Below are 24342 nucleotides of genomic sequence, written 5' to 3'. Positions count from 1 at the left end.
GTTATGGTGGGAAATAATAGAATATTGACTGCTATGAGGGATAGGCTGGGAGTCAGGTGGGAGGTGACCATTAAGAAGGAGAGAGACTGACCTGGAGCCTGCAGAGTGTCACTGTCACTCATCACAGGATTAATTATGAGAAGCATCTATGTTTGTACAGTTGTGTTTTTGGTAAGCATTATTGTTTTGCTCCACCATGGTATTTCTTAAAGTGTTTTGGAAAAGTAAAGAAACAAGCCAGGTGTGATGGCTTACACCTATAATCCCAGCACTTTGGGAGGCTGAGGCAGGCAGGTCACTTGAGGTCAGGAGTTCGAGACCAGCCTGGCCAACAGGGAGAAAACCCATCTATACTAAAAATACAAAAATTAGCTGGGCATGGTAGCAGGCACCTGTAATCCCAGCCATTTGGGAGGCTGAGGTATAAGAGTAGCTTGAACCCAGGAGGCGGAGGTTGCAGTGAGCTGAGATCACACCACTGCACTCCGGCCTGGGCAACAGAGTAAGACTCTGTCTCAAAAAAAAAAAAAAAAGAGAGAGAGAGAGAGAAAAATCCTTGGTAATGAAATGCATTGTGTTATACTCAATTGGCAGTGCTTTTGCTTTTCTTAGTGGTATATAAAATAATGGTGCAACTTACAATGAATGCATCTTAGATGAGATGAAACATAGTATTTTTTTTTTTTAAAGAAAGAGAAAGAAACAACAACAACAACAAAAGAATGAAGGAGAGGAAGAAAGAGGAAGAGGAAGAGGGAGAGAGAACAAAAGTGTTGCTTTATTGCCTGGGCTAGAATGCAGTCTAAAAATGGGTATTGGAAATTTCTTTTATGCTTAATAATGGAAACGGGGAAAAAATGAGGGAAGAAAATAACAAGCAGTCAACCAATATTTCATTTAAACCTGTGAGTAGATGTGATGTGGTACTGATAAGAGTGTATATTTTGTGTATTTAAAGTGGAGAGTTCTATAAACGTTTATTAAGTTTACTTGTTCTGGATCTGAGTTCAAATCCTGGATACGGTTAACTTTCTGTCTCATTGATCTGTCTAATATTGATGTTGAAGTCTCCCACTATTATTGTGTGGGAGTCTAAGTCTCTTTATAAGTCTTATGTATCTGGGTATTCCTGATTTGGGTGTGTATATATTTAGGATCGTTAGCTCTTCCTGTTGCATTGATCCTTTTACCATTATGTAATGTCCTTCTTTGCCTCTTTTTTTTTTTTTTTTTTTTGAGACGGAGTTTTACTCTCCTTACCCAGGCTGGAGTGCAATGGCGCGGTCTCGGCTCACCGCAGCCTCCGCCTCCTGGGTTCAGGCAATTCTCCTGCCTCAGCCTCCCGAGTAGCTGGGATTACAGGCACGCGCCACCATGCCCAGCTGATTTGTTGTATTTTTAGTAGAGACGGGGTTTCACTATGTTGACCAGGATGGTCTCGATCTCTTGACCTTGTGATCCACCTGCCTCAGCCTCCCAAAGTGCTGGGATTACAGGCGTAAGCCACCGCGCCCGGCCCTCTTTGCCTCTTTTGATCTTTGTTGCTTTAAAGTCTATTTTATCAGAGGCAAGAATTGCAACTCTTGCTTTTTATTTATTTATTTTTGCTCTCCATTTGGTTGGTAAATCTTTCTCCATCCCTTTGAGTCTTTGTGTTTCCTTGCATGTGAGATGGGTCTGGATGCAGCATACTGATGGGTTTTGGCTTTTTATCCAATTTGCCTGTCTGTGTCTTTTGATTGGGAAATTTAGTCGATTTAAATTTAGGATTAATAATAATATATGTGAGTTTAATACTGCCATTTGATGTTAGCTGGCTGTTTTGCACATTAGTTGACGTAAATTCTTCATTATGTTGATTCTCTTTACTTTTTGGTATATTTTTGGAAGAGCTGATACTGGTTGTTCCTTTCTATGTGTAGTGCTTCTTTCACAAGCTCTTGTAAAGCAGGCCTGGTGGTGATGAAATCTCTGAGTACATGCTAGTTCACAAAAGATTTTATTTTTCCTTTGCTTGTGAAGCTTAGTTTGGCTGGATATGAAATTCTGGGTTGAAAGTTCTTTTCTTTAAGGATGTTGAATATTGGCCCCCAGTCTCTTCTGGCTTGTAGGGTTTCTACTGAGAGATCTGCTGTGAGTCTGATGGGCTTCCCTTTGTGAGTAACCTGACCTTTCTCTCTGGCTGCCCTTAGTATTTACTCCTTCATTTCAACCCTGGTGAATCTGGCGATTATGTGCCTTGAGGTTGGTATTCTTGAGGAATATCTTTGTGGTGTTCTCTGTATTACCTGGAGTTGAATATTATCCTGCCTTGCTAGGTTGGGGAAGCTTTCCTGAATAATATCCTGAAGAGTGTTTTCCAGCTTGGATTCATTCTCTTCGTCACATTCAGGTACACCTGTTAAACGTAGATTAGGTCTTTTCACATAGTCCCATATTTCTTGGAGACTTTGCTCATTCCTTTTTATCCTTTTTTCTCTAATCTTGTCTTCTTGTTTTATTTCATGAAGTTGGTCTTCGCCCTCTGATATCCTTTCTTCTGCTTGATCAATTCAGCTGTTAAAACTTGTGCATAGTTTACGAAGTTCTTGTGTTGGTTTTTAAGCTCCATTAATTCACTTATATTCCTCTCTAAATTGTCTATTCTCGTTAGCATTTCGTCAAACATTTTTTCAAAGTTCTTAGTTTCTTTGCATTGGGTTAGAACAAGTTCTTTTAACTCACAGAAGTTTCTTATCATCCACCTTCTGAAGCCCGATTCTGCTAATGGAACACACTCATTCTCCATCAGGCCTTGTTCCGTTGCTGATGAGGAGCTGTGATCCCTGTAGAGGGAGAGGCATTCTGATTTTGGGTATTCTCAGCCTTTTTGGGCTGGTTTCTTCCCTTCGTTACAAATTTATCCATCTGTGGTCTTTATAATTACTGGCTTTCTAATTAAGTTTCTGAGTGGACGTCCAACTTGTTGATTCCCAGCGCCGGAATCTGAGCAACCCACTGCGCCGGCCAAAACAGCGGCGTTAAGATTGATGGTGCTGGGCTGGGCGCGGTGGCTCACGCCTGTAATCCCAGCACTTTGGGAGGCCGAGGCGGGTGGATCACGAGGTCAAGAGATCGAGACCATCCTGGTCAACATGGTGAAACCCCGTCTCTACTAAAAATACAAAAATTAGCTGGGCGTGGTGGCGCGTGCCTGTAATCCCAGCTACTCGGGAGGCTGAGGCAGGAGAATTGCCTGAACCCAGGAGGTGGAGGTTGCGGTGAGCCGAGATCGCGCCATTGCACTCCAGCCTCGGTAACATGAGTGAAACTCCGTCTCAAAAAAAAAAAAAAAGATTGATGGTGCTTTTCTGCCCGGGAATCTCCAGTCTGGCTTCCTTCTTGAGTCCATCCTTCAATCAGATGAATAGGCGGCTCTGCCTTCCCGCGGCTCCAAACGTCGGCCAAAAGGGGACCCAGTCCCGTTTACTCTGCAAGAACCGCTGCGCCGGCCACAAGAGTTGCACTGGCGACCCGTGGGGCTCCTCCGCTGGGAATCTCCTGGTCCGTGAGCAACAAAAATTTGTCTGAAAGTGTGGTGTCCTCTCGTTCTCTGCGCTTTCACTGGGAGCTACAATCCCCAGCTGCTAGTGATCAGCCATCTTGGATCTCTCTCACCAATATTCAATATAACCATTTTTTTTATAACATAGTACTATTCTGTTTACAGGACTTCTCTTCCTTTAAGGTGAAGTGACCTCTATAATATAGCAATATTAATAATTAACATTTTCTCTTTTCTTTTTCCCATAACACTCACCTAACATACTACATATACTTTATTTTTTATGTTTATTGCTTATTGTCTCCCTGTTAAAATGCACATTCCATAGGGTAGGAATTTTTATCTATATACTCTCTGATGTCTCCCAAGACCCTAAAACAATGTCTAGCACATAGCAAGTGCTCTCTCTCTCTTTCTCTCTCTAGATATGTATATGTATATATATGTGTGTATGTTGAATGAATGAATGAAATTTTTTAACGTGCTAGACACAGTTCTAAGTGCTTTGCATGGCTTATTTCATTCAACTTTCACAAGAAACCTAAGGTCTATCTTACCATCCATATTTTCAGTTGAGGAAACCAACGTTTATAAAGATTCAGTAACCTGACCAAGATTGCACAGTCTGACATGGGGGAGACAAGATTCAAGCCTAGTCTGTCTCTGAACACAATACTCTTGTCCCCTCCCATGTGCTGTTTCTAACGCCACCTGTGCTCCCCTTTTTGAGTTCTCTCAGCAAACTCTTGTTCTGGACACTCATTGCATTGGGTGCCCGCCTCTATCATAGCTCTTACTGCCCTTTATTAGAGGATAATATAGTCTATGTCCTCCGCTAGATTGAGCTTCTCAAAGGCTGAGACCTATCTTATTTGTCTTTATCGCCAAGGTCTAGCATGGTGACTGGTACTGCACAGATATGTAATGTCTGTGAAATAAATTGGCTGTGTAAATACAGAGCAGAGAGCATAAAATGAATTGGAAGGCTTCTAACGGGAAGACAAAGGACTTGCGGGATTGATGAAAAGGAACAGCTTAAGAAGAGAAGCTTTCTAGAGAGAAAATACTGAGTACATTTCTGAACAGCTTGAAATGATGGAAAAATAAACAAGTGACGATTTCCAGTAGGGATGTGGAACAAGAAAACCGTCGCAAAGTTTCTTTTAAGGACCAAAACATAGTCTTGCAAGTCTTTGTGACAGAGTACTAACTGAAACTATCAGTGAATTGACTCACCAACTAAAACAATGCAGAGAGACAGAAGAGAGCAAGAGGGAGAAGTGAAGGGACAGCATCCTGGCACACACCTGTAGTTAAGGGAGTTGGGGAAGACAAGGACACAGCACAGAGATCTGGAAGAAATTCAGAAGATCACTGTAGCAACACTGAAGTCAAGGAAATAGTTCTCCAGTTAGTGTCCGTGAGTAGGTGTCCGTGATAACTGCTTTGTAACGGTACAGATTATAAATAAAAGTCCGTGGGCAGCAACAGAAAAACAACACATAGGTTTTCAGTGCGGCTGGGTCTGTCTGGACCTGCCCACCAGTGGTTTGGGGATCTACTTCGTTCAGACTAGAGAACGCCCACACAAAATTTCCTCTGGATGGCAACCCAGCACAACATGTCTTCCACCTCTTCACACTGACTTCGCTTCGCCTCCTCTCTTCTCCAAACATAGGCTGGGTGATTACACCCTCTTTGTGTCAAAACAGCACACTTGCAATCATTTTATGGCACCCACATTCTTCTATTTTAATCTTTAAGATTTTATAAGGTGAAATGGTCTTTGCAATTGTTATCCTGTGTTAATCTTCTTTTTCTTAACAACACCTCAAAATTCCTTTCTTCTAGTTTGTTTTTGCTATGTTGGTTAAACCAGCATTTCCCAACTGGTGAACTACAGACTTCTTCAGGGGTAAGGTGGGGAATGTTATTGCATTGACTGAATCTCTTTGGTAATAGTTTTCTTGTCTATCCCTTAGGCTTACCACAGACCAGTAGGAATTGCTTAGGTACACAGTGCCATTTAGCAATAGAGATCACTCACTTTTGACCTTAAAGAGCACTTGAGACACCAAATTCATAAAAAATTTAGTAATCACACTACAAATGGTCTGTGTGACCACTATTTTTACCTTTCTGTAAATCAAATGTATTAAACATGACCTTCCTCAATTATTCATTTTATTTGTTTAGAAACTGAAATACAATCATTCCTACAGAAAAGAGAATAAAACTGTACATATGTACAGTTTAAAGAATAATTATAAAGCGAAAACTCAGGTCCATAAATAGTATATTTTCCATCTCCACATCCCAGGATCCCCCCCATACGCCCCTCCCTGATCCTATCTCCTTTCTCACCCTAGAGAGAAACATTTGTGACAATCATTTCTTTGCTCTTCTTTATAGTTTTACTACTTATGACTGTATTTTAAACAATATAGTAGAGTTGTGCCTGTTTCTTAACTTTACGTAACTGGAAACATTCTGTATTCTTTGGTTGTCTCAGTATGGCAATTCACCATGTTATTGTAAATAATCATGTTTCTCTTTGTTGCTGTAATATATTTCACAGTATGACTATAACATAATTTATCCATTCTATTGTTGATCCAAGTTTACGTTGTATAATGGTTTCAGCTATTACAAAAATGCACATGTACAGGAAATTCTGTAGAATTGCTGAGTCACAGTGAACGTGTGTCTTTAATCTTACTAGATAATACCACATTTCCCTAAGTGATTGTTATCAATTTATGCTACCACAGTGTATGCAGATATTCCTTGCTTCTTCCTTAAAACTTGTTTCTGTCAGACTTTTAAATTGTTTTTTCATCTGGTAGGTGTCTAATAGTATTGCATTATGATTTTCATGTTCATTTCTATAGTTACTAATGAGAATGTTGGTCCTTTCATATATTAGTCATTTATATTTGGTGCTGTGCCTATTTAAGCTTTTTGCTTATTTTCAAAATGGGCAAGTCTATTTCTTATTGATTTGTGTTATTTGCATATTTTGAGTGCTAATTATTTTTCATTCGCTTCATGGGATTGTTTAGTAAACAAAAGTCCATTACTTTTATGTAGCCCAATATTTTTCTTTATGTAATACATCATTTTATAATTACTGAACTTTATAGCTAAAAATAATTCCTCTTAATCTAAGTCATAAAGAAATTTTCTCATATAGGTCCACATAACTTATCTGAAATCCCTGGAGCCAGATGTTTTAAAAATTAGAAGGGTAGTATGAAACATACAACATATATTGTATAATATTCCTGACAAGAACTGGCACAGTACCTATAATGAAATACATTAATATTTCTACAGAAAAAAACATACGCAGTTACGTGATAACGTTAGTAACAACTATAAAGAGACTCATGTTACTTTAAGTCATATTTTTCACCAAATGGGTTCCAAAGTGCTTGGCCTTTCAGAGGTTTGGGGATTTTATAATTAGTACAAAATTTATGTTAGCCTTATTCAGTAAGAATGGAATTATTTCAAAGTTTGTAGGAACTTACTGGTGGAGCCATGTACCTGGGATTTGTGTGTATGAAGATTCTTCACTGCTCATTCAAAGCATTTAATGGTTTCTCTATGTTTGAGCTGGTTACTTGTTTTTCTTGAAATTTGTACACTCATTTAAATTTTACTTACATTAACTTTTTTATAAGATTATCTAACTTTTTTGATGTCTATAGTATTTCTAGTTTCCATTTTTGATAAAGATTGTTGACATCCCTCCTTTTATTGCTATTAGATGTTTGCCAATTTTAATTAGTTTTTTTCCAAAAAAATCAACTTTTGTTTCTTTCAACCTATTCTATGCTGTGGCATGCCAGTGAATTGGCTCCAATATAAAATACAATCCTGGCTTGTTTGTTGATTTCCATAGTGTAAACAGTCCCATCATGGGTGACTTCAAGCTACTTATTTGATGTTACTGATCACGGAGTTGGCAAGAGGTATGCACAATTGGCTCTCCCACACCAGTACAGGCTGGCTGTGGTACACCACTGCTTTTATTTTCCATTTCATTCATTTTTGCTGCTAACGTTATTTCTGTCCTATTTTCTTTAGTCTTATTTTGCTCTCCTTTTTGTAACTTCTTGGAAAGGGATGTTTAGCTCAAGACTTTTCAGACTCTTTTAATATATTTACTTATGACTGTAAATGTCCCTCTAAGTGCTGCTTTAGCTTCATCCCACAGGTGTTGCTATTGTATTTTATGCGTCAATTCAAAATATTTTCTCATTACCACTGACTGTCTCTGTGTTATTTGGACTTGTTTTTACAGTTCTTGATTGATTTCTATCTTAAATGCACCGTGGTAAAAAATGTGAATTACTTTAATTTTCAAAACTTGTTGAGTTGCTTTATAGCTAAATATGTGGTTGATTGTGGTGATGTGTCTGCCTTCAAAAAAACTGTACATTCAGATTTTGGTCATGTTGTTCTGTATGTATTAATTACATCGTTTGTACATCATGTTATTCACATTTTCTATAACCTTAATTTTTCTCTTGCTAGTCTTAACAATTATTCTGAGAAAGGCCTATAAAAGTCACTCAATATGACCATGCATTTTTTCCTTTGTAATTCTGTCGTTTCACTTTGTATCATACATAGTTTTCATTAAGTATATATAAATTTAAAACACATTTCTTTTTTAGACTCAGAAGTCAAGACTCTTTTCCTTTTATTCCTTTTATATCCCATCAGTCATATTTAAAAGATAGCTCTATGAAAACTGACATGAAAAGACATAATTAAAAGAAATGGGTGGATCTGGTAAAGCTAAAGTAAATCTACTATGAGAGTCCATTAACTACGAGGGAAATATTTTCTATATTGCAGAACACATATTTGGTGGGACTTAGCTTCACATAGCCACCCTGAAAAGGCTGCATATGTTGAATTTGGAATGGATCAAACTGCACTGAGTGTGAAATGGTAAATTGCTTATCATATATCTAGATGATGGAGCAGATGGAATCTATTGAGAATGAGGTGCCAGATGACTGACCACAAACATGCTTTTTAATAAAGATCCTGCTGAGATATGAACTCATATATATTTTTTAACAATTTTTTCTTGTTCATTTTGTTTCTATTAACTCACACATTTCACCCGTTGTTATATTAAAAATAACAACGTCTGAAAACATTTGAAGCAGCCCTTTGTATCCCCTTTTAAAATATCTCGCTGTTTTGGGGGGGGGGCGGAAAAAGCCGCAAAGGAGATTAAAACAATACAAATATTTATTTTCCTAACTCCCCTGACCAATTTGCACTTCCCTGGCTGTACTTCACTGGGTTCTCAGCCTGGACAACTCACTTGCCATGGGGGCTCTGAGACGTCACTGCCTCTTTCTGGGGCCCGTTTCCTCCTTTTATTTTAATCCAAGCGATGGTGGCATGCGCCTGTAGTCCCTGCTACTTGGGAGGCTGAGGTGGGAGGATCGTTTGGGCCCTGGAGTTTGAAGCTGCAGTAAGGCATGTTCTCACCACTGCTCTCAAACTTGAGCGGCAGAGCGAGACCCTCAAAAACAAAACAAAACGAGAAGGCATCGCGGCTCTGTAACATTCCGTCCAGCTCTCGCACCCACAGCGCAAACTTCTACACAAAACTCTCGGCTCGCCTTGTCTCGCGGGGCTTCCGGGCGACGCTGTGCCGTAAATATGCATATACCCTCCTTGCCCTTGAAGGCCGGAAGTCAGTTTTACAGGTAAAAGGGCAAAACAGGAAGTCCCGCCCCTCTGTGAAAACTCAGTGGTGGCCCGGAAGGATTAAAAAGGAACCAGTGATTTCGCCGTGTGAATTGCTTTTTGCGACTGGGAAGGTTTTTGCTTTTAGAGCTCGAGCCGGCGGGGCGACCTTGCAGTGCCAGGACTCGGCACCGCGCCGTCCTCCGCCGGTTGGTGGCCTGCGTGACCCTTTCCTCCCGTCGACGTCGAAAGGAAGCCGGACGTGAGCGGGCAGAGAGGTAGGCTCGCTGGTGGGTCCGGGTGGGGCGCGCGTGGAGTACGGGCCCGGGAGGTCCCTTACTGTCCCCAAGCGGCGGGTTCCTCTTGTGCAAAACGGGGTGGCACTGCAGTCGCCTGCTTGGTGACTGTGGCTTCCACACACCCGTTTCTACAGCGCTTAGGCTGAACTAGGCACTGCTGTCCCCGCTTTACCCGTGGGAAACGAGCTCGGAGAGAATAAACGAGCTGCCCTAAGCGACTGGAACTGAGCCACAGTTCCCACCCGGGCTCTGAGCCCACGCTGCGGCCGCAGCAGGGATCAAATCACAGTGTGAGATGAGCCTTTAGAGCGAGTGCTCTTATGCTGTAACTGAGAACTGATTGTTTTCAGTTGTATCATCAAAATCTCGAAGCATGCTTTTTTTAAATTTTTAAAGGAAGAGGAGATTGACAGTTTTCGTCTGTCCTTGCCTTCTCTTCAGATTACAAAGTTCATCGTTAATCTCAAATGTTATTTTGGCCAACAGCTTCATCCCATTAGGAATGGCAGCCCCATCTATGAAGGAAAGGCAGGTCTGTTGGGGAGCCCGGGATGAGTACTGGAAGTGTTTAGATGAGAACACAGACGATGCTTCTCAATGCAAGAAGTTAAGAAGCTCTTTCGAATCGAGTTGTCCCCAACAGTGGGTAAGTCATACTTTGATGTGTTTCTCTTCCTTGTTAAGATACATCGAGCTTATAGTGTGAGTGGTAGGCTGACGTGAAGCACTATCTGAGGCATGTCAATCAACAGTTTCTTTGAGGAGCAGAGAAAACCTTGTCGGGTCATCCAGCCTTGTTTGATGCACTTACATCAGGTAGACCTTTGGAGAATGTCAGCTGACACATTAAAGAGCATTGAAAAGCACAACAAACATATGAACAATAACCAAAAAATTTCAGCTCACTTCACTGCTAGACTTTTCCAGTATCTTCTGAAGGGTTAGTATTTAATCTTGGGGAGGAGTTGACAAACTTATTGGCCTAGAGCTACTATCAGAAATAAAGTAGTTCCCAGTTGCTCACCAAAAATCATATAGTCATATACCCAAAATATAAAGAAAGAAGTTTGGTAAGTAGAAGAAAGAAAAGGTTCATATTGTGGATTCTGTGTCCCTGACAGGCATTCAAGCGCTGTATTCCCCGTCCTTAGTGTAAGTGGGGATTGAAAGGGGACTGTTCTATTACTGAGGTTAGTGAGTGGCCCTGTGTGCTAAGCGCTTGACAGTTCATCTTCACCAATGCCCGTTAAGATAGGTGTTGTTTTCCTGAGCAACAGGGAGTGTTCTGGCCTCTGGAAGGAGGTGCTGAGCTGAACAGGGCCATCTGTTCATCACACACACCCTCTTCCTCCCCCTCATCACCCATCATCATGGGTCCCTTGGGCCTCTTGCCCACTGTGTGTGTGGGTACGTATGGTGTATGTATGTATCCGCATGTGTGCATGTATGTTTGCAAAATAATAAAGGATATTGGAGACCTGTTTTAGAAGGAGCCTAGGCTGAATTTCATTCCAAGAGAGCTTAGGATGACAGCATCCCTGAGCTGGGCAAAGGTACTCAGGACCGCATAGGAGTCTTAGGCAGTTACCTGAAACTGCCTTCATTCACTCATTTGTGTATTCATTCATGTATGTATTCATCAGACACATACCGAACACCCTCTATTTGTCAAGCTCTTTGCTTGGAATACAGAGTTGAATCAGACATGATCTCTACCCTCCTAGTAAGGAGATGCAGTGGGTTCATGAATGACCATCATTAACTGAATGTCTTATGTACTTTGAATTTGAGAAGAGGGTGATCCCCTCTAGGCTTCCTGGAGGTCACATTTAAGCTGCACCTTGACAAATTGGTAGGATTTGGTCAGGCACTAGTTGCAGAGCATGAGCTCTGGGGACAGACTGTTATGGGTTCTGGTCCCACTTTTTATCACTAGTTGTTTGACCTTGGGCAAGTCATTTGACCTTCTGTGCCTCAGTTTCCTCATCTGTAAAATGGAGCTAACAATATTACCTACCTCATAGGATTTAATGATGTCAAGCTCCTCAATGGAGGCCTTATCCAAACTTCATGGAGCCCACTTAGGTGCCGATCCCTCAGAAAATAAGCCTCATGCCTGGACCCCCGAGAGCTTCTGATCCAAGCTATTAGGGACAGAAGAAGCCTCCAAATCTGGAAGGTACTGAATGCCCTGCTGACTGGGAAAGTTTCAGGGCACTGATGGGGTCTACCTGGTAAGTGGAGGGCCTGAGGAGGCCTGTAGCTCCAATCATGTATGGTAACCAGGTACTTGAGCCCCAATCTGGGTTGTGAGGAAATAGGGGAGAGGTAGCCTGGGCCACATCCCAGCCTAACACATGTGAGGTTCACTTTAGGAACTAACCTCATTAACTGTAAGGATCATGCAGAGACAGCAAAGCCTGGTGTGATTAGCTCAGCCTTCACTCATTCACATATACCATCATACTTTTATTCCAATCTGTGTATTGCTTTTTTTGCTTCTTAAAAATTAAGTCTATTCTAATTACTCAAATAATGCATGAATGCATTCTCCTTTTGAGAAATTAGATTGTTATGGATAAAGATAGTCTCATTCAGCTACCAACCACTCCCCCTTCTGATCCTTCCCCTCTTAGTGGCTTTTATGTTTGTTGTACTTCCATTTAGACTTTGTTTTAATACTTGTACATACATATATGAACTCATTGGAAATGTGTGTTTAATGCAAATGGTATATTGTTTAGCAATTTGTTTTCTTTGCTTAACAATGTTTTTCAGATCTGTGCATGTTACTTGATGTAGATCAATCCATTCTCTGTAATTGCTTATAGATTGCCATCATATGACTACCACATTTTACTTAACACATTTCTCTTGTGATGGACATTAAGACTTTTCAGGTTTTGCTATTACAAAATACTACACAGGAGCATCCCTAGGCCTGTGTGAAAGTGTGTATGTGAAAGTTTACCTAGGGTTGATACCTAGAAGTGAATTGCAAAGTCATAGGATATTTATATGTTGGTTTTTAATAGATACTTCCAAACTGCCCTCCTGTACTATTTACTCAGTATTTTTCTTAAGGTAATCTGAGGTCTAACATTGTTATCCTATATCATTTTCATCCCAAGTAGTGATATCTGTGAAGTCACAGGTTTGATGTGTGCTAATTATGTATTTTTCTAATACATATTAAAAGACATAACTATCAAAAAAAAAAGATAGGTGTTGTTATTCTCTATCTCCAGAGGAGGCAGCTGAAGCTCAGAGCATTGAAGTAACTTGCTTGTTCTTATTCAGTGAGTGGCAGAATTGTAATTCGAAGGCTGGCCCAGCCGGCTGTTGTGGGATTTGAACTTGGATTTGTCTGTGCTTTTCCACTATCTTATGCTGCTCCAAAACATATCCATGTAGTAGGAGAACAGATAATTTTAGAGATGAAGTGGTTTTAGGGTTTTTACCCTCTTGCACCTCAAAGTTTTGAGAGGCTTTGAAAGAGACCACAAGAAAGGTGTGATGCAGGAGGAGGAGTTATACTGGTGGGCTGAGCTGGGGATGAATGCAGTTAACAGAAATTTTATTTTTCTTTCTTTATTTTTTAGAGACAGGGTCTCAATCTGTTGCCCTGGCTGGAGTGCAGTGGCGTGATCATAGCTCACTACAGCCTTGACCTCCTGGCCTCAAGTGATCCTCCACTTAAGCCTCCTGAGTAGCTGGCATTATAGGTGTCTGCCACCATGCCTGGCTAATTTTTAAAAAAAAATTTTTGTAAAGACAGGGTCTTACTATGTTGCTCAAGCTGGTCTCAAACTCCTGGGCTCAAGTCGTCTTCCCACCTTGACCTCCTAAAGCACTGGGATTAACAGGCATGAGCCACCGCATCTGGCCAGAAATTGCTTTAGATGAACTCTTCATCTGTAAAACCAGCATGATGCAACCTATCTCATGGGATTGTTATAAAGACAAAATGCATAACTTGACGTGTAAACTGAAAACTGGTAAATGTGCGACTTTATGATTGAAGTAGATAATGATTCAAGCAGAAAATGCTCTCCATCTGTAGTTTTCCCGTTAGACAGATGCATTGAGAGGAACTGCAGGTTTAAGGAGTTCCTCTTCGGTCCCACTTCTATCCTCTCTCTCCTCCTGAAACTCACTGCTTTTTCTCCAGCCTAATGGCTCCCACTCCCACCTTCCAGGGCAGCTTCCAGTCTGTGTGTCAGAAAGGGTTTTTACAGCCAGCCACTGGTTCTGTATCGTACATCTCTCCCACTCGAGCAGACTGGGCGCCGTGCCCTGAGGGCTTAACCTCTCTCCAGGTCACTGTGTCCAGGTCACCGCTAACATTAATTGAGTTACATCCTCTACACTCTACACGCTTGAAATGTGTCATCTATCGTATTTATCCCTCATGGAGCTCTCTTAGCGGTTTTATACACAAGGGCAGATTGACGTGAAGTCTCTTGTAGTCACAGAGCCTGGATTTGAACTCAGTAGTCTGATTCCAGACCTTACATACTTCTTCCTGTGCCTACCATGCAAGAAAAGGATCCATGAAAATAGCTTGCACAAATCTCATGTTCTAGAAACTTAGTCATAATTCAAATCTACTTAAATACAAAAGCCCTGTCTTCCTGGGTCCTTTTCCAGTTCTCTCACCCAGTTCCTTCTTTCATGTCTAGCAGCCGCTGCTCTTTGGAATGCCTTCCTGTGTGTCTGTTAAGTGCCCGTGTTCCTTAGAGCTCCCTTCTGTGCTACTCACCCATCCAAGGCAATCCTATTGACAGCCATGGCTTTAAGTCACAACTTATGTGTTGATGCCTATCTTAGCTCAGGCTGTCATAGGAAAATACCTTACAGAAATATATTTCTCACAGTTCTGGAGGCTGGAGGTCCAAGATCAGGATGCCAGCTTGGTCAGTTTCTGATGAGAGCCCTCCTCTTGGCTTGTAGACAGCCACCTTCTTGATGTCTTCTCACCCAGCAGAGAGAGAGGTCCAGTCTCTTCCTCTTGTCAGGACATTAAGGCTATCAGATTAGCAGGGCCCATGCTCATGACCTCATCTGAAGTTAATCACCTCCTAAAGGCCCCACTTTCAAATACCTTCACATTGGGGTTAAGGTTTCAACATTTGAATTTGGGAGACGCATGAGCCTTCAGCCCATACAATGCCCAAAGGTGCATCTCCAACCTGGCCCTTTCTCCACCTCCAGAACCAGCTTTCCAGCCACCTGTTAGCTTCCTAGGTGGAGATTCATGAGGACCAACCTTGACCTCTGCATAAACAAGAGTGAGCTCTTCCCCATCCTGCACCCAGTAGACCTCTCCTCCCATGCTTCCAGCCTCAGTGAAAGACATCAGCATCAACTTAGGACCAGCGACCTGGGTGTCAGCCTTGACTGAATTATTGGAGTGTTCTCGGGAGAGAGACTGGGTAAGTCAGGGCTGTGAGCTTAGCTGCTGTCCAGCTTCAGTCTGATCCTTCTGGAAGCTCTGGAGTATGAACTGCACCATAATTCATGACTTTTGTGCCTGCCAGTCATTGGCGCTGGCTGAGGGGCAGGTCTCTGGAGAAGTGGGCAGCCATCCGGTGTTAGCACAGTGGGGAGTGGGTACACGGTTCTGCAGAGGGAATCTGGACAGAGGCCCAGTAGTGGCCATTACCCCACCTGTCCAGTTGCAGGCAGGATGAAACCACAACGGCACCCCACATGGGGTCTCTGTACCTATTCAACTCACCCAAAGAACTGCAGAGCTGAGTATTCTCTTCAGCCCGTCTCAGCGACAGGGGATGAAGAAGAGGAATTCATGCATTCATAGTCAGTTAAAGCACTTGTCTTATCCAGGGAAGGAGTATTACAGTTAATGGATCTAGAATGGAGACTCAGTGTTCCCCTTCTGACAAAAAAGTAATACTTTCACATGTTTTATAAAACGTATTTATTAAAGAAAAATTCAAGAACACATAACCTGCACATTTTAATGAAATGATGATATAGAAAAAAAATCTTTCAAGTATAGGTGACGGCCCCACTTCAGCTGCACTGTCATTTTTTTTAGTCCATATCCTGTTCATTTAATCATTCCACAAATATTTATTGAGCACCTCCTATGTGCCATAGGAAAATACAGCAAAGACAAAAAAGTAGCCACCTTCATGTAGCATACATTCTAGTGTGGGGAGAGGGACAAGTAGTAGAATTAGAAGGATGTTATGTGGTGATAAGTGATAGAGTACAAAATCAAACAAGGGTGCAGGTGTAAGTAGGATAGTCAAGAAAGGTTTTATATAGAAACTACATTCACAAAGATATGAAAAAGTGAGGGAACAGATAGGCAGGTACCTGGTGAAGAGGATTCCAGGCAAAGAGAATGAAGCATCCAAAACCCTGCACTGATGAGTCGGGCATGGTGGCTCATGCCTGTAATCCCAGCACTTTGGAAGGCCAAGGTGGGTGGATCACCTGAGGTCAGGTGTCTACTAAAAGTACAAAAGTTATCTGGGTGTGGTGGTGGGCACCTGTAATCCCAGCTACTTGGAAGGCTGAGGCAGGAGAGTCACTTGAACTCGGGAGGCGGAAGTTACATTAAGCTGAGATCATGCCACCGCACTCCAGCTTGGGTGACAGAGCGAGACTCTGTTTTGTTTTGTTTTAAAAGACACATACATCCAAAAACCTGCACCAATGTGTTTAAGGGACAGTAGGAAGAAAATAGCAAAAGTTAGAGCCAAGAGATGGGAGGCCAGGGAGGTATTTGTTTATTTATTGAGACAGGGTCTTACTCTGTCACCCAAGTTGGAGTGCAGTGATGTGATCTTCACCATGTTGCCCAGGCTGGTCTTCAACTCCTGGACTCAAGCAATCTGCCCATCTCAGCGTCTCAAAGTGCTGGGATTATAGGTGTGAGCCACTGGGCTCAGCCATGGATGGTGCTTTTACTCTTAATAATACAGGAAGCCATTGGAGAGCTTTGGATTTAGGAGTAAGGAGGGAAGCGAGGCCATGAGAGGGATGACAATCAGTCAAAAGGGGGTGGGATTGGGGGGCTGTTGGCAGTAAGTCCAAGAGGGAATTTTCAGGAAGCTGGAGAATGGGATTCTCACAAGTGGAATTATGGAAGGGTTGTATTTGTTATGAGGACAAAATATAAGCTTTAATCCTAGGAGTAAGGTAGGTTGGAAGATGAGATCATTGAGGAGGTCAAGGAACTGAGAGTCCAGGGTATTGAAAAGATTAGTATGTGGACATTGAAATTACCCACGAGTTGTGACCTGAGTATTGTTGGAGAAAATGGTCATGTATTAGTCCGTTTTCTTACTGTTATAAAGAACTGCTCGAGACTGGGGAAGTTATAAAGGAAAGAGGTTTGACGCACAGTTCAGCATGGCTGGGGAGGCCTCAGGAAACTTAGAATCATGGCAGAAAGCGAAGAGGAAGCAAGGCGTCTTCTTCACAAGGCTGTAGGAAGGAGAAGTGCCGAACAAAGGCAGGAAGAGCTCCTTATGAAACCATCAGATCTTGTGAGAACTTAACTAACTTTGACAAGAACAGCATGGGAGAAACTACCCCAGTGATTCAGTTACCTTCACCTAGTCTCTCCTTTGACATGTGGCGATTATGGGGATTACAATTCAAGATGAGATTTGGCTGGGGACACAAATGGTGACCTGTAAATTTATAGATGACTGTAACAAAGAAGGGAAGCAGGTAGTAAATTCTTCCCATTGACTTCTGCAGCATTTGACAGTGATAGCCCTTTTCCCATTTACACCCGTTTTCCTCTGCACCACTGTTCTTTCTCAGTCCATAACTCAGTCTGAGTTATTTCTCAGCCTGCCCTTCACTATCAGTTCTTTGCTCCCTGTTCACCACCTGTGCTCTCTTTTCAAGTATTACCTTGTTGAAGTCCTACCCAACTGCCACAGAATAAAAGCTGAAAGTTTTTTTCCAAAGATATGTGTGCATAAGGGTGGGAGGCACACGGGAGGGCAAGGAAATGGAAATATCCTTTGAGTGCATTTTGAATGAGATGCTTTGTTTTTATTGCCTGCAATTTTCATTCAGTCTTGTGAGGTACTGCTGTATCTGTTTTATGCAATAGGAGCTAAGACTCAGAAAGGTAAAACTATTTGCCTTAGACCAGCCAACCAGTAAATCAGTTAGCGAGAGGATTTGAATGTCTGTGATTCTAAAATTTGGATCTTTTACTTAGCTGTAGTCACAGCCACAAAATAAAGATAAAAATAGAACCACGACATTGGGATTTACAATGAATAGTTTTATCCCAAAACACCAAAAATACATGCTTATTACAAAATAAATATGCTATACAACTAATATGCTAGCTCTCACCAAATTAGTTCTCTCTAGCACTTGCATACCTGTTTTATAGCACACATCAGTATGACTTGTATAATGGTCCTACTGAAAGTCTCCTGTTGTCCCTAACTTAGCAGCAGGGATCAAGCCTATCGTTCTAGCATCGTCTAACAAAGTTCCACAAACAGAACAACCAAATATCCAAGATATGTGGTCTTAATATCAAATTCACATATTGTCTTTTTTCTATAAAACTATGAAATGTCTCAGAAATCCCAGTATTTTGGCATTCACACTACTGTCCCGGGTCTTATTTAGTGGTTTAGTGGACACTCGCTTCTGTGTATACAGTACTTCTCAACAAATCCTTGTTGATTCATTAGCCTTTTAGAGAAAGGACCATGTGTTGAGGGTCTTAGCCTGTTGGTTGAAAGAGGAGATGAGGCTACGGAGGAGAGCTTTCCAGGCAGAATGTGGTAATATGCAAAGGCATGGAATCAAGACGCACAGGAAATAAGCATGGGGTAGCTCTGTAGGCAAACAGTTCCAGGACTGCTGGTAAATTCAGAGAAGATGGACAGATGGGCAGGGATGGAGCCATCAGTGGCCTTGTTTGTCTTATAAACCTTAAAGGCAATATGGATACCTTGAAAAATATTTAAACAAACAAATGACCTTATTAAATTTGGGATTTAGAAAGATTATACTCTGGCAGCATGGAACAGGTGGATTAAGAATGTTTCAGCCTGGAAATAGAGAAGCCAGTGAACGAGCTATTACAACCACCCAGGTGAGGAATGGTGAGGGTTTGTGCCATGGCAGTGAAGAGGGGAAGAGAGATCTAAGTGTCTAGGTGGATGCGATGTGTTCATTGAAACAGGTATTAAAGAAGAAACACGTTTGGAGAGAAGCCAAGTTCTGGACAAGTTGGGACTGAAATGTCAGTAGGACCTCTAAATGGAGTTGTCTTAGGCAGTTGGTGATGTGACAGAAGATGCAAACATTTATTAATTTGTCAAAAAATGTTAAGGACATTGTCCACTTCTTTCTTTGGTATCCTTTATAAAACATCTGTTCTAGCCCAATCAGCCTGAGACTGCCAGGGATGAATCTGCAAACTGATTTATGAATGCTTGTAACCAGGAAGACCACACACAAGAGGAACTGTCGGTATCTCACCAACACAGGAAAAGAGAGTTATTAGAAGTTTAGGGAGAAGAATGGAGTTTAGGTAAAATTTAAATGAAGTGTTTAAAAAAAAAAAAAAATATATATATATATATATATATATGTATGTATATATGTATATACATATATATATATATTATTGTGTTTTAGGTTCTGGGGTACATGTGAAGAACATGCAAGATGTTGCATAGGTACATACCTGGCAATGTGGTTTGCTGCCTTCCTCCCCATCACCTATATCTGGCATTTCTCCCCATGTTATCCCTCCCCAACTTCCCACCCCGCACTGTCCCTCCCCTAGTCCCTCCCCAACAAACTCCAGTATGTGATGTTCTCCTCCTTGTGTCCATGTGTTCTCATTGTTCAATACCTGCCTATGAGTGAGAACAAGTGGTGTTTGATTTTCTGTTCTTGTGTCAGTTTGCTGAGAATGATGGTTTCCAGGTTCATCCATGTCCCTACAAAGGACACGAACTCATCGTTTTTTATGGCTGCATAGTATTCTATGGTGTATATGTGCCACATTTTCCCTGTCCAGTCTATCGCTGATGGGCATTTGGGTTGGTTCCAAGTCTTTGCTATTGTAAACAGTGCTGCAGTGAACATTCATGTGCATGTGTCCTTATAATAGAACAATCTATAATCCTTAGGAAATATACCCAGTAATGGGATTGCTGGGTCAAATGGAATTTTTATTTCTAGGTCCATGAGGAATTGCCACACTGTCTTCCACAGTGTAAAAGTGTTCCTATTTCTCCACATACTCCCCAGCATCTGTTGTCTCCAGATTTTTTAATGATCGCCATTCTGACTGGCGTGAGATGATATCTCAATGTAGTTTTGATTTTCATTTCTCTAATGACCAGTGATGATGAGCATTTTTTTCATATATTTGTTGGCCTCATATATGTCTTCTTTTGTAAAGTGTTGTTCATATCCTTCGCCCACTTTTGAATGGGCTTTTTTTTTTTGTAAATCTGTTTTAGTTCTTTGTAGATTCTGGATATTAGCCCTTTGTCAGATGGATAGATTGCAAAAATTTTTTCCCATTCTGTTGTTTGCCAATTCACTCTAATGATTGTTTCTTTTGCTGTGCAGAAGCTCTGGAGTTTAATTAGGTCCTATTTGTCTATTTTGGCTTTTGTTGCCAATGCTTTTGGTGTTTTTTTAGTCACGAAGTCCTTGCCTGTGCCTATGTCCTGAATGGTTTTGCCTAGATTTTCTTCTAGGGTTTTTATGGTGTTAGGTCTTATGTTTAAGTCTTTAATCCATCTGGAGTTAATTTTAGTTTAAGGTGTCAGGAAGGGGTCCAGTTTCTGCTTTCTGCACATGGCTAGCCAGTTTTCCCAACACCATTTATTAAACAGGGAATCCTTTCCTCGTTGCTTGTTTTTGTGAGGTTTGTCAAAGATCAGATGGTTGTAGATGTGTGGCATTGCCTCCAAGGCCTCTGTTGTATTCCCATTGGTCTATATCTCTGTTTTGGTACTGGTACCATGCTGATTTGATTACTGTAGCCTTGCAGTATAGTTTGAAGTCAGGTAGTGTGATGCCTCCAGCTTTGTTCTTTTTGCTTAGAATTGACTTGGCTATGTGGGCTCTCTTTTGGTTCCATATGAAGTTTAAGGTTGTTTTTTCCAGTTCTGTGAAGAAGGCCATTGGTAGCTTGATGAGGATAGCGTCGAATCTATAAATTACTTTGGGCAGTATGGCCATTTTCACTGTATTGATTCTTCCTAACCATGAGCATGGAATATTTCTCCATCTGTTTGTGTCCTCCCTTACTTCATTGAGCAGTGGTTTGTAGTTCTCCTTGAAGAGGTCCTTTACATTCTTTGTTAGTTGTATTCCTAGATATTTTATTCTCTTTGTAGCAATTGTGAATGGCAGTTCGCTCTTGATTTGGCTCTCTTTAAGTCTGTTATTGGTGTATAAGAATGCTTGTGATTTTTTGCACATTGATTTTGTATCCTGAGACTTTGCTGAAATTGCTTATCAGTTTCAGGGGATTTGGGGCTGAGACAATAGGGTCTTCTAAATATACAATCATGTCATCTACAAATAGAGACAATTTGACTTCCTCCTTTCCTAATTGAATACCCTTTCTTTTTCTTGCCTGATTGCTCTGGATAGAACTTCCAATACTATATTGCATAGGAGTGGTGAGAGGTCTAGTGCCAGATTTCAAAGGGAATGCTTCCAGTTTTTGCCCATTCAGTATGATATTGGCTGTGGGTTTTTCGTAAATAGCTTTTATTATTTTGAGATTTGTTCTGTCAATACCTAGTTTATTGAGAGTTTTTAGCATAAAGGGCTGTTGAATTTTGTCAAAGGCCTTCTCTGCATCTATTGAGATAATCATGTGATTTTTGTCTTTGGTTCTGTTTATGTGGTGAATTACGTTTATAGACTTGGGTATGTTGAACCAGCCTTGCATCCCTGGGATGAAACCTACTTGATCATGGTGGATAAGCTTTTTGATGTGCTGTTGCAATCAGTTTGCCAGTATTTTATTGAAGATTTTTGCATCTATGTTCATCACGGATATTGGCCTGAAGTTTTCTTTTCTTCTTGAGTCTCTGCCAGCTTTTGGTATCAGGATGATGTTGGTTTCATAAAATGATTTGGGAAGGATTCCCTCTTTTTGTACTGTTTGGAATAGTTTCAAAGGACTGGTACCAGCTCCTCTTTATATGTCTGGTAGAATTCGGCTATGAACCCAGCTGGACCTGGGATTTTTTTGGTTGGTAGGCTATTAATTGCTGCCTCAACTTCAGCCCTTGTTATTGGTCTATTCAGGGTTTTGACTTCTTCCTGGTTTAGGCTTGGGAGGATGCAAGTGTCCAGGAATTTATCAATTTCTTCCAGGTTTACTGGTTTATGTGCATAGAGTTGTTTATAGTAATCTCTAATGGTGGTTTGTATTTCTGTGGAATCTGTGGTGATAATCCCCTTTATCATTTTTTATTGCATCTATTTGATTATTCTCTTTTCTTTTTTATTAATCTGGCTAGTGGTCTACTTTGTTGAACTTTTCAAAAAACCAGCTCCTGGATTTATTCATTTTTTTTGAAGGGTTTTTTGACAACCATAGGTGTCATCATCAGCTCTGGATTGAAAAGTGGACGTAGGGTTTTCCATATCTTTGAAGTTAAAAGATTGAGTGTCATGTTCATGTTGAGAAATGTTATTTGACATCCTGAAGCTGGGCTGGAGATCAAGGCTGCTTCTGTGTCAGGGTGCCTTAGAGCCTCTAGACAAAAGTGGGATGTTTCCTTCTTACAGATAAGACTTCAGACAGCAAATTTCTCATAGTTGATGATTTTAAAGAACAAGATTTCTTAGTGAGTAAGAAAGCAATAATCACTCAAATAAAGGGTCTACTAGCATACTTCACGGCTGTAGTATGCCCTTGGGAGACATGACTGCTTTCACCTGGCTTTATGTGTATCCCAGCTTCATTGATACAGGGCAGGGCAGATTTTTACATTCGCAGTCCAAGCTAATTTTTACTTTCAAGCACCACTGAAATATTTTAATAATTAAGTCCTAAGAAAGGCTTTTAACAAAAGAACTAGTGTTTTCTAGTCTGACAATGAAGGTGAATTTAAGAGTTGATAAGAAAAATGGTCCAGGCTGGGCATGGTAGCTTACACCTGTAATTCCAGCACTTTGGGAGGCCGAGGTGGGTGGATCACTTAAGGTCAGGAGTTCAAGACCAGTCTGGCCAATGCGGCAAAACCCCATATCTACTAAAAATACAAAAAAATTAGCCGGTTGTGTTGGCAGGCGCCTATAATTGCAGCTACTTGGGAGGCTGAGGCTGGAGAATAGCTTGAACCTGTGAGGTGGGGGTTGCAGTGAGTGAGATCACGCCACTGAACTCCAGTCCGGGTGACAGAGCGAGACTCTGCCCAAAAAAAAAAAAAAAAAAAAAAAGAAAGAAAAATGGTCCAGTATGTTCACATCTGAAACCTTTTGATCTACCCGAGAGCTCTGTGGACTCTGAACTTGCCAGCAAGCCTCACCTGTGTGTACATGGGTCCATTTCTTGAAAAGGTTCCTGAGTTATTCAAATTCTCAACATGATCTGTAACTCAAAAAGGATTAGGATTCACTGGGACACACTCTCCTCAGGGACTTACTCCTCAAATGCCTCAATTTGAAATGGTTCTATCTTTAAGTCACTTACATTTATGTTGAATAATGTGTTACATTGCAGTCTGTGCTTTTGCTTATCTAAGCTGCATAACTTGCCCTTATTTCCAATCCTTTTTCTTTTTCAACAGATTAAATATTTTGATAAAAGAAGAGATTACTTAAAATTCAAAGAAAAATTTGAAGCGGGGGAATTCCAGCCTTCAAAAACAACTGCAAAATCCTAGGCTGTTCATAAAGATTGAAAGTATTCTTTCTGGACATTACAAAAAGCTCTACTGGCTATGGGACAGTAGTAGCTTGAATCATAGTGAACATCACCATTTATTCCCTGTATATGACTCTTGATAATTAAGATGATCAAGAACCAGAATATCTGTAAAAAATTGAAATAAAATGGTATTTATAATTTAGTAAGGAATCTGTTTTACAAATTAAAACCTGTTATAAACACATGCAGTTTTTTGTTTTGTTTTGTTTTGTTTTGAGGGTGGGAAGTAGGCAGATAAAATTTATAATATACATAGAAGTGAAATAAATGGGAGTTAGCATTTTAATACAGGAAAGAGGTATTACAACAACCCGAGTGAGAAATGATGAGGGTTTATGGAAGGTTTATAAGGAAGAAGGGTGAACTTAAAATATACAAGCAAAATAATAAAAGTCGTCTATAAAAAAGCCCATAGCTAATATCACAGTTAATGTTGGGACAGTAACTGGGTTCCTAGCTAGTACAGTAAGACAAAAAAGAGAAAAAGCATACACACTGGGAAGAAAGAAATAAAACTGGCTCTACTCACATGTAATATTATCTTACAGAATGTACCAATGGACGCACAAAAACTCCTAGAACTATAAGTCAGTCATAGAAAGGTTGCAAGAAACAAGTTCGATATACACAAGGAAAATTATATTCCTATATACCAGCAATAAACAGTTGGAATTTAAAACTTAAAAATACCATTTATGAATAGCACCAAAAAAAAAATTAAAGGAATACTTAGGTATAAATCCAATATATGGAGGCCTGTATGCTGAGGAAGCAGACTATATCAAATTAAATGGAGAGGTATACAATTGGCCTTCTGTGGCTTCTGCATTCATAGGTTC

General features: G+C 40.8%; 1 protein-coding gene across 1 annotated transcript; it reads left to right on the top strand.

The window, feature by feature from the left end:
- Window positions 1-9303: 9303 nt before the first annotated feature.
- On the top strand, window positions 9304-23687 carry LOC116526062 (cytochrome c oxidase assembly factor 6 homolog). Its single transcript, XM_032242316.1, has 3 exons — window positions 9304-9543; window positions 10051-10210; window positions 23364-23687. The coding sequence occupies exons 2-3, from the start codon at window positions 10067-10069 to the stop codon at window positions 23457-23459; spliced, it is 240 nt and encodes a 79-aa protein (XP_032098207.1). The 5' UTR covers window positions 9304-9543; window positions 10051-10066; the 3' UTR covers window positions 23460-23687.
- The last annotated feature ends 655 nt before the right edge of the window (window positions 23688-24342 follow it).

This window comes from Sapajus apella, unplaced genomic scaffold, assembly GCF_009761245.1.
Source record: "Sapajus apella isolate SASKATOON/1434 unplaced genomic scaffold, GSC_monkey_1.0 scaffold49, whole genome shotgun sequence".
In the NCBI taxonomy this organism is placed as follows: Eukaryota; Metazoa; Chordata; class Mammalia; order Primates; family Cebidae; genus Sapajus; species Sapajus apella.
The sequence above is the reverse complement of the archived record's forward strand: the minus strand, read 5'-3'. Positions and strand labels throughout refer to the sequence as shown.

Coding starts and splice junctions, on each gene's coding strand:
- LOC116526062 (XM_032242316.1), top strand. CDS start 10,067: ATGGCAGCCCCATCTATGAAGGAAAGGCAGGTCTGTTGGGGAGCCCGG. Junction 10,211..23,363: donor CGAGTTGTCCCCAACAGTGG/GTAAGTCATACT, acceptor CTTTTTCAACAG/ATTAAATATTTTGATAAAAG.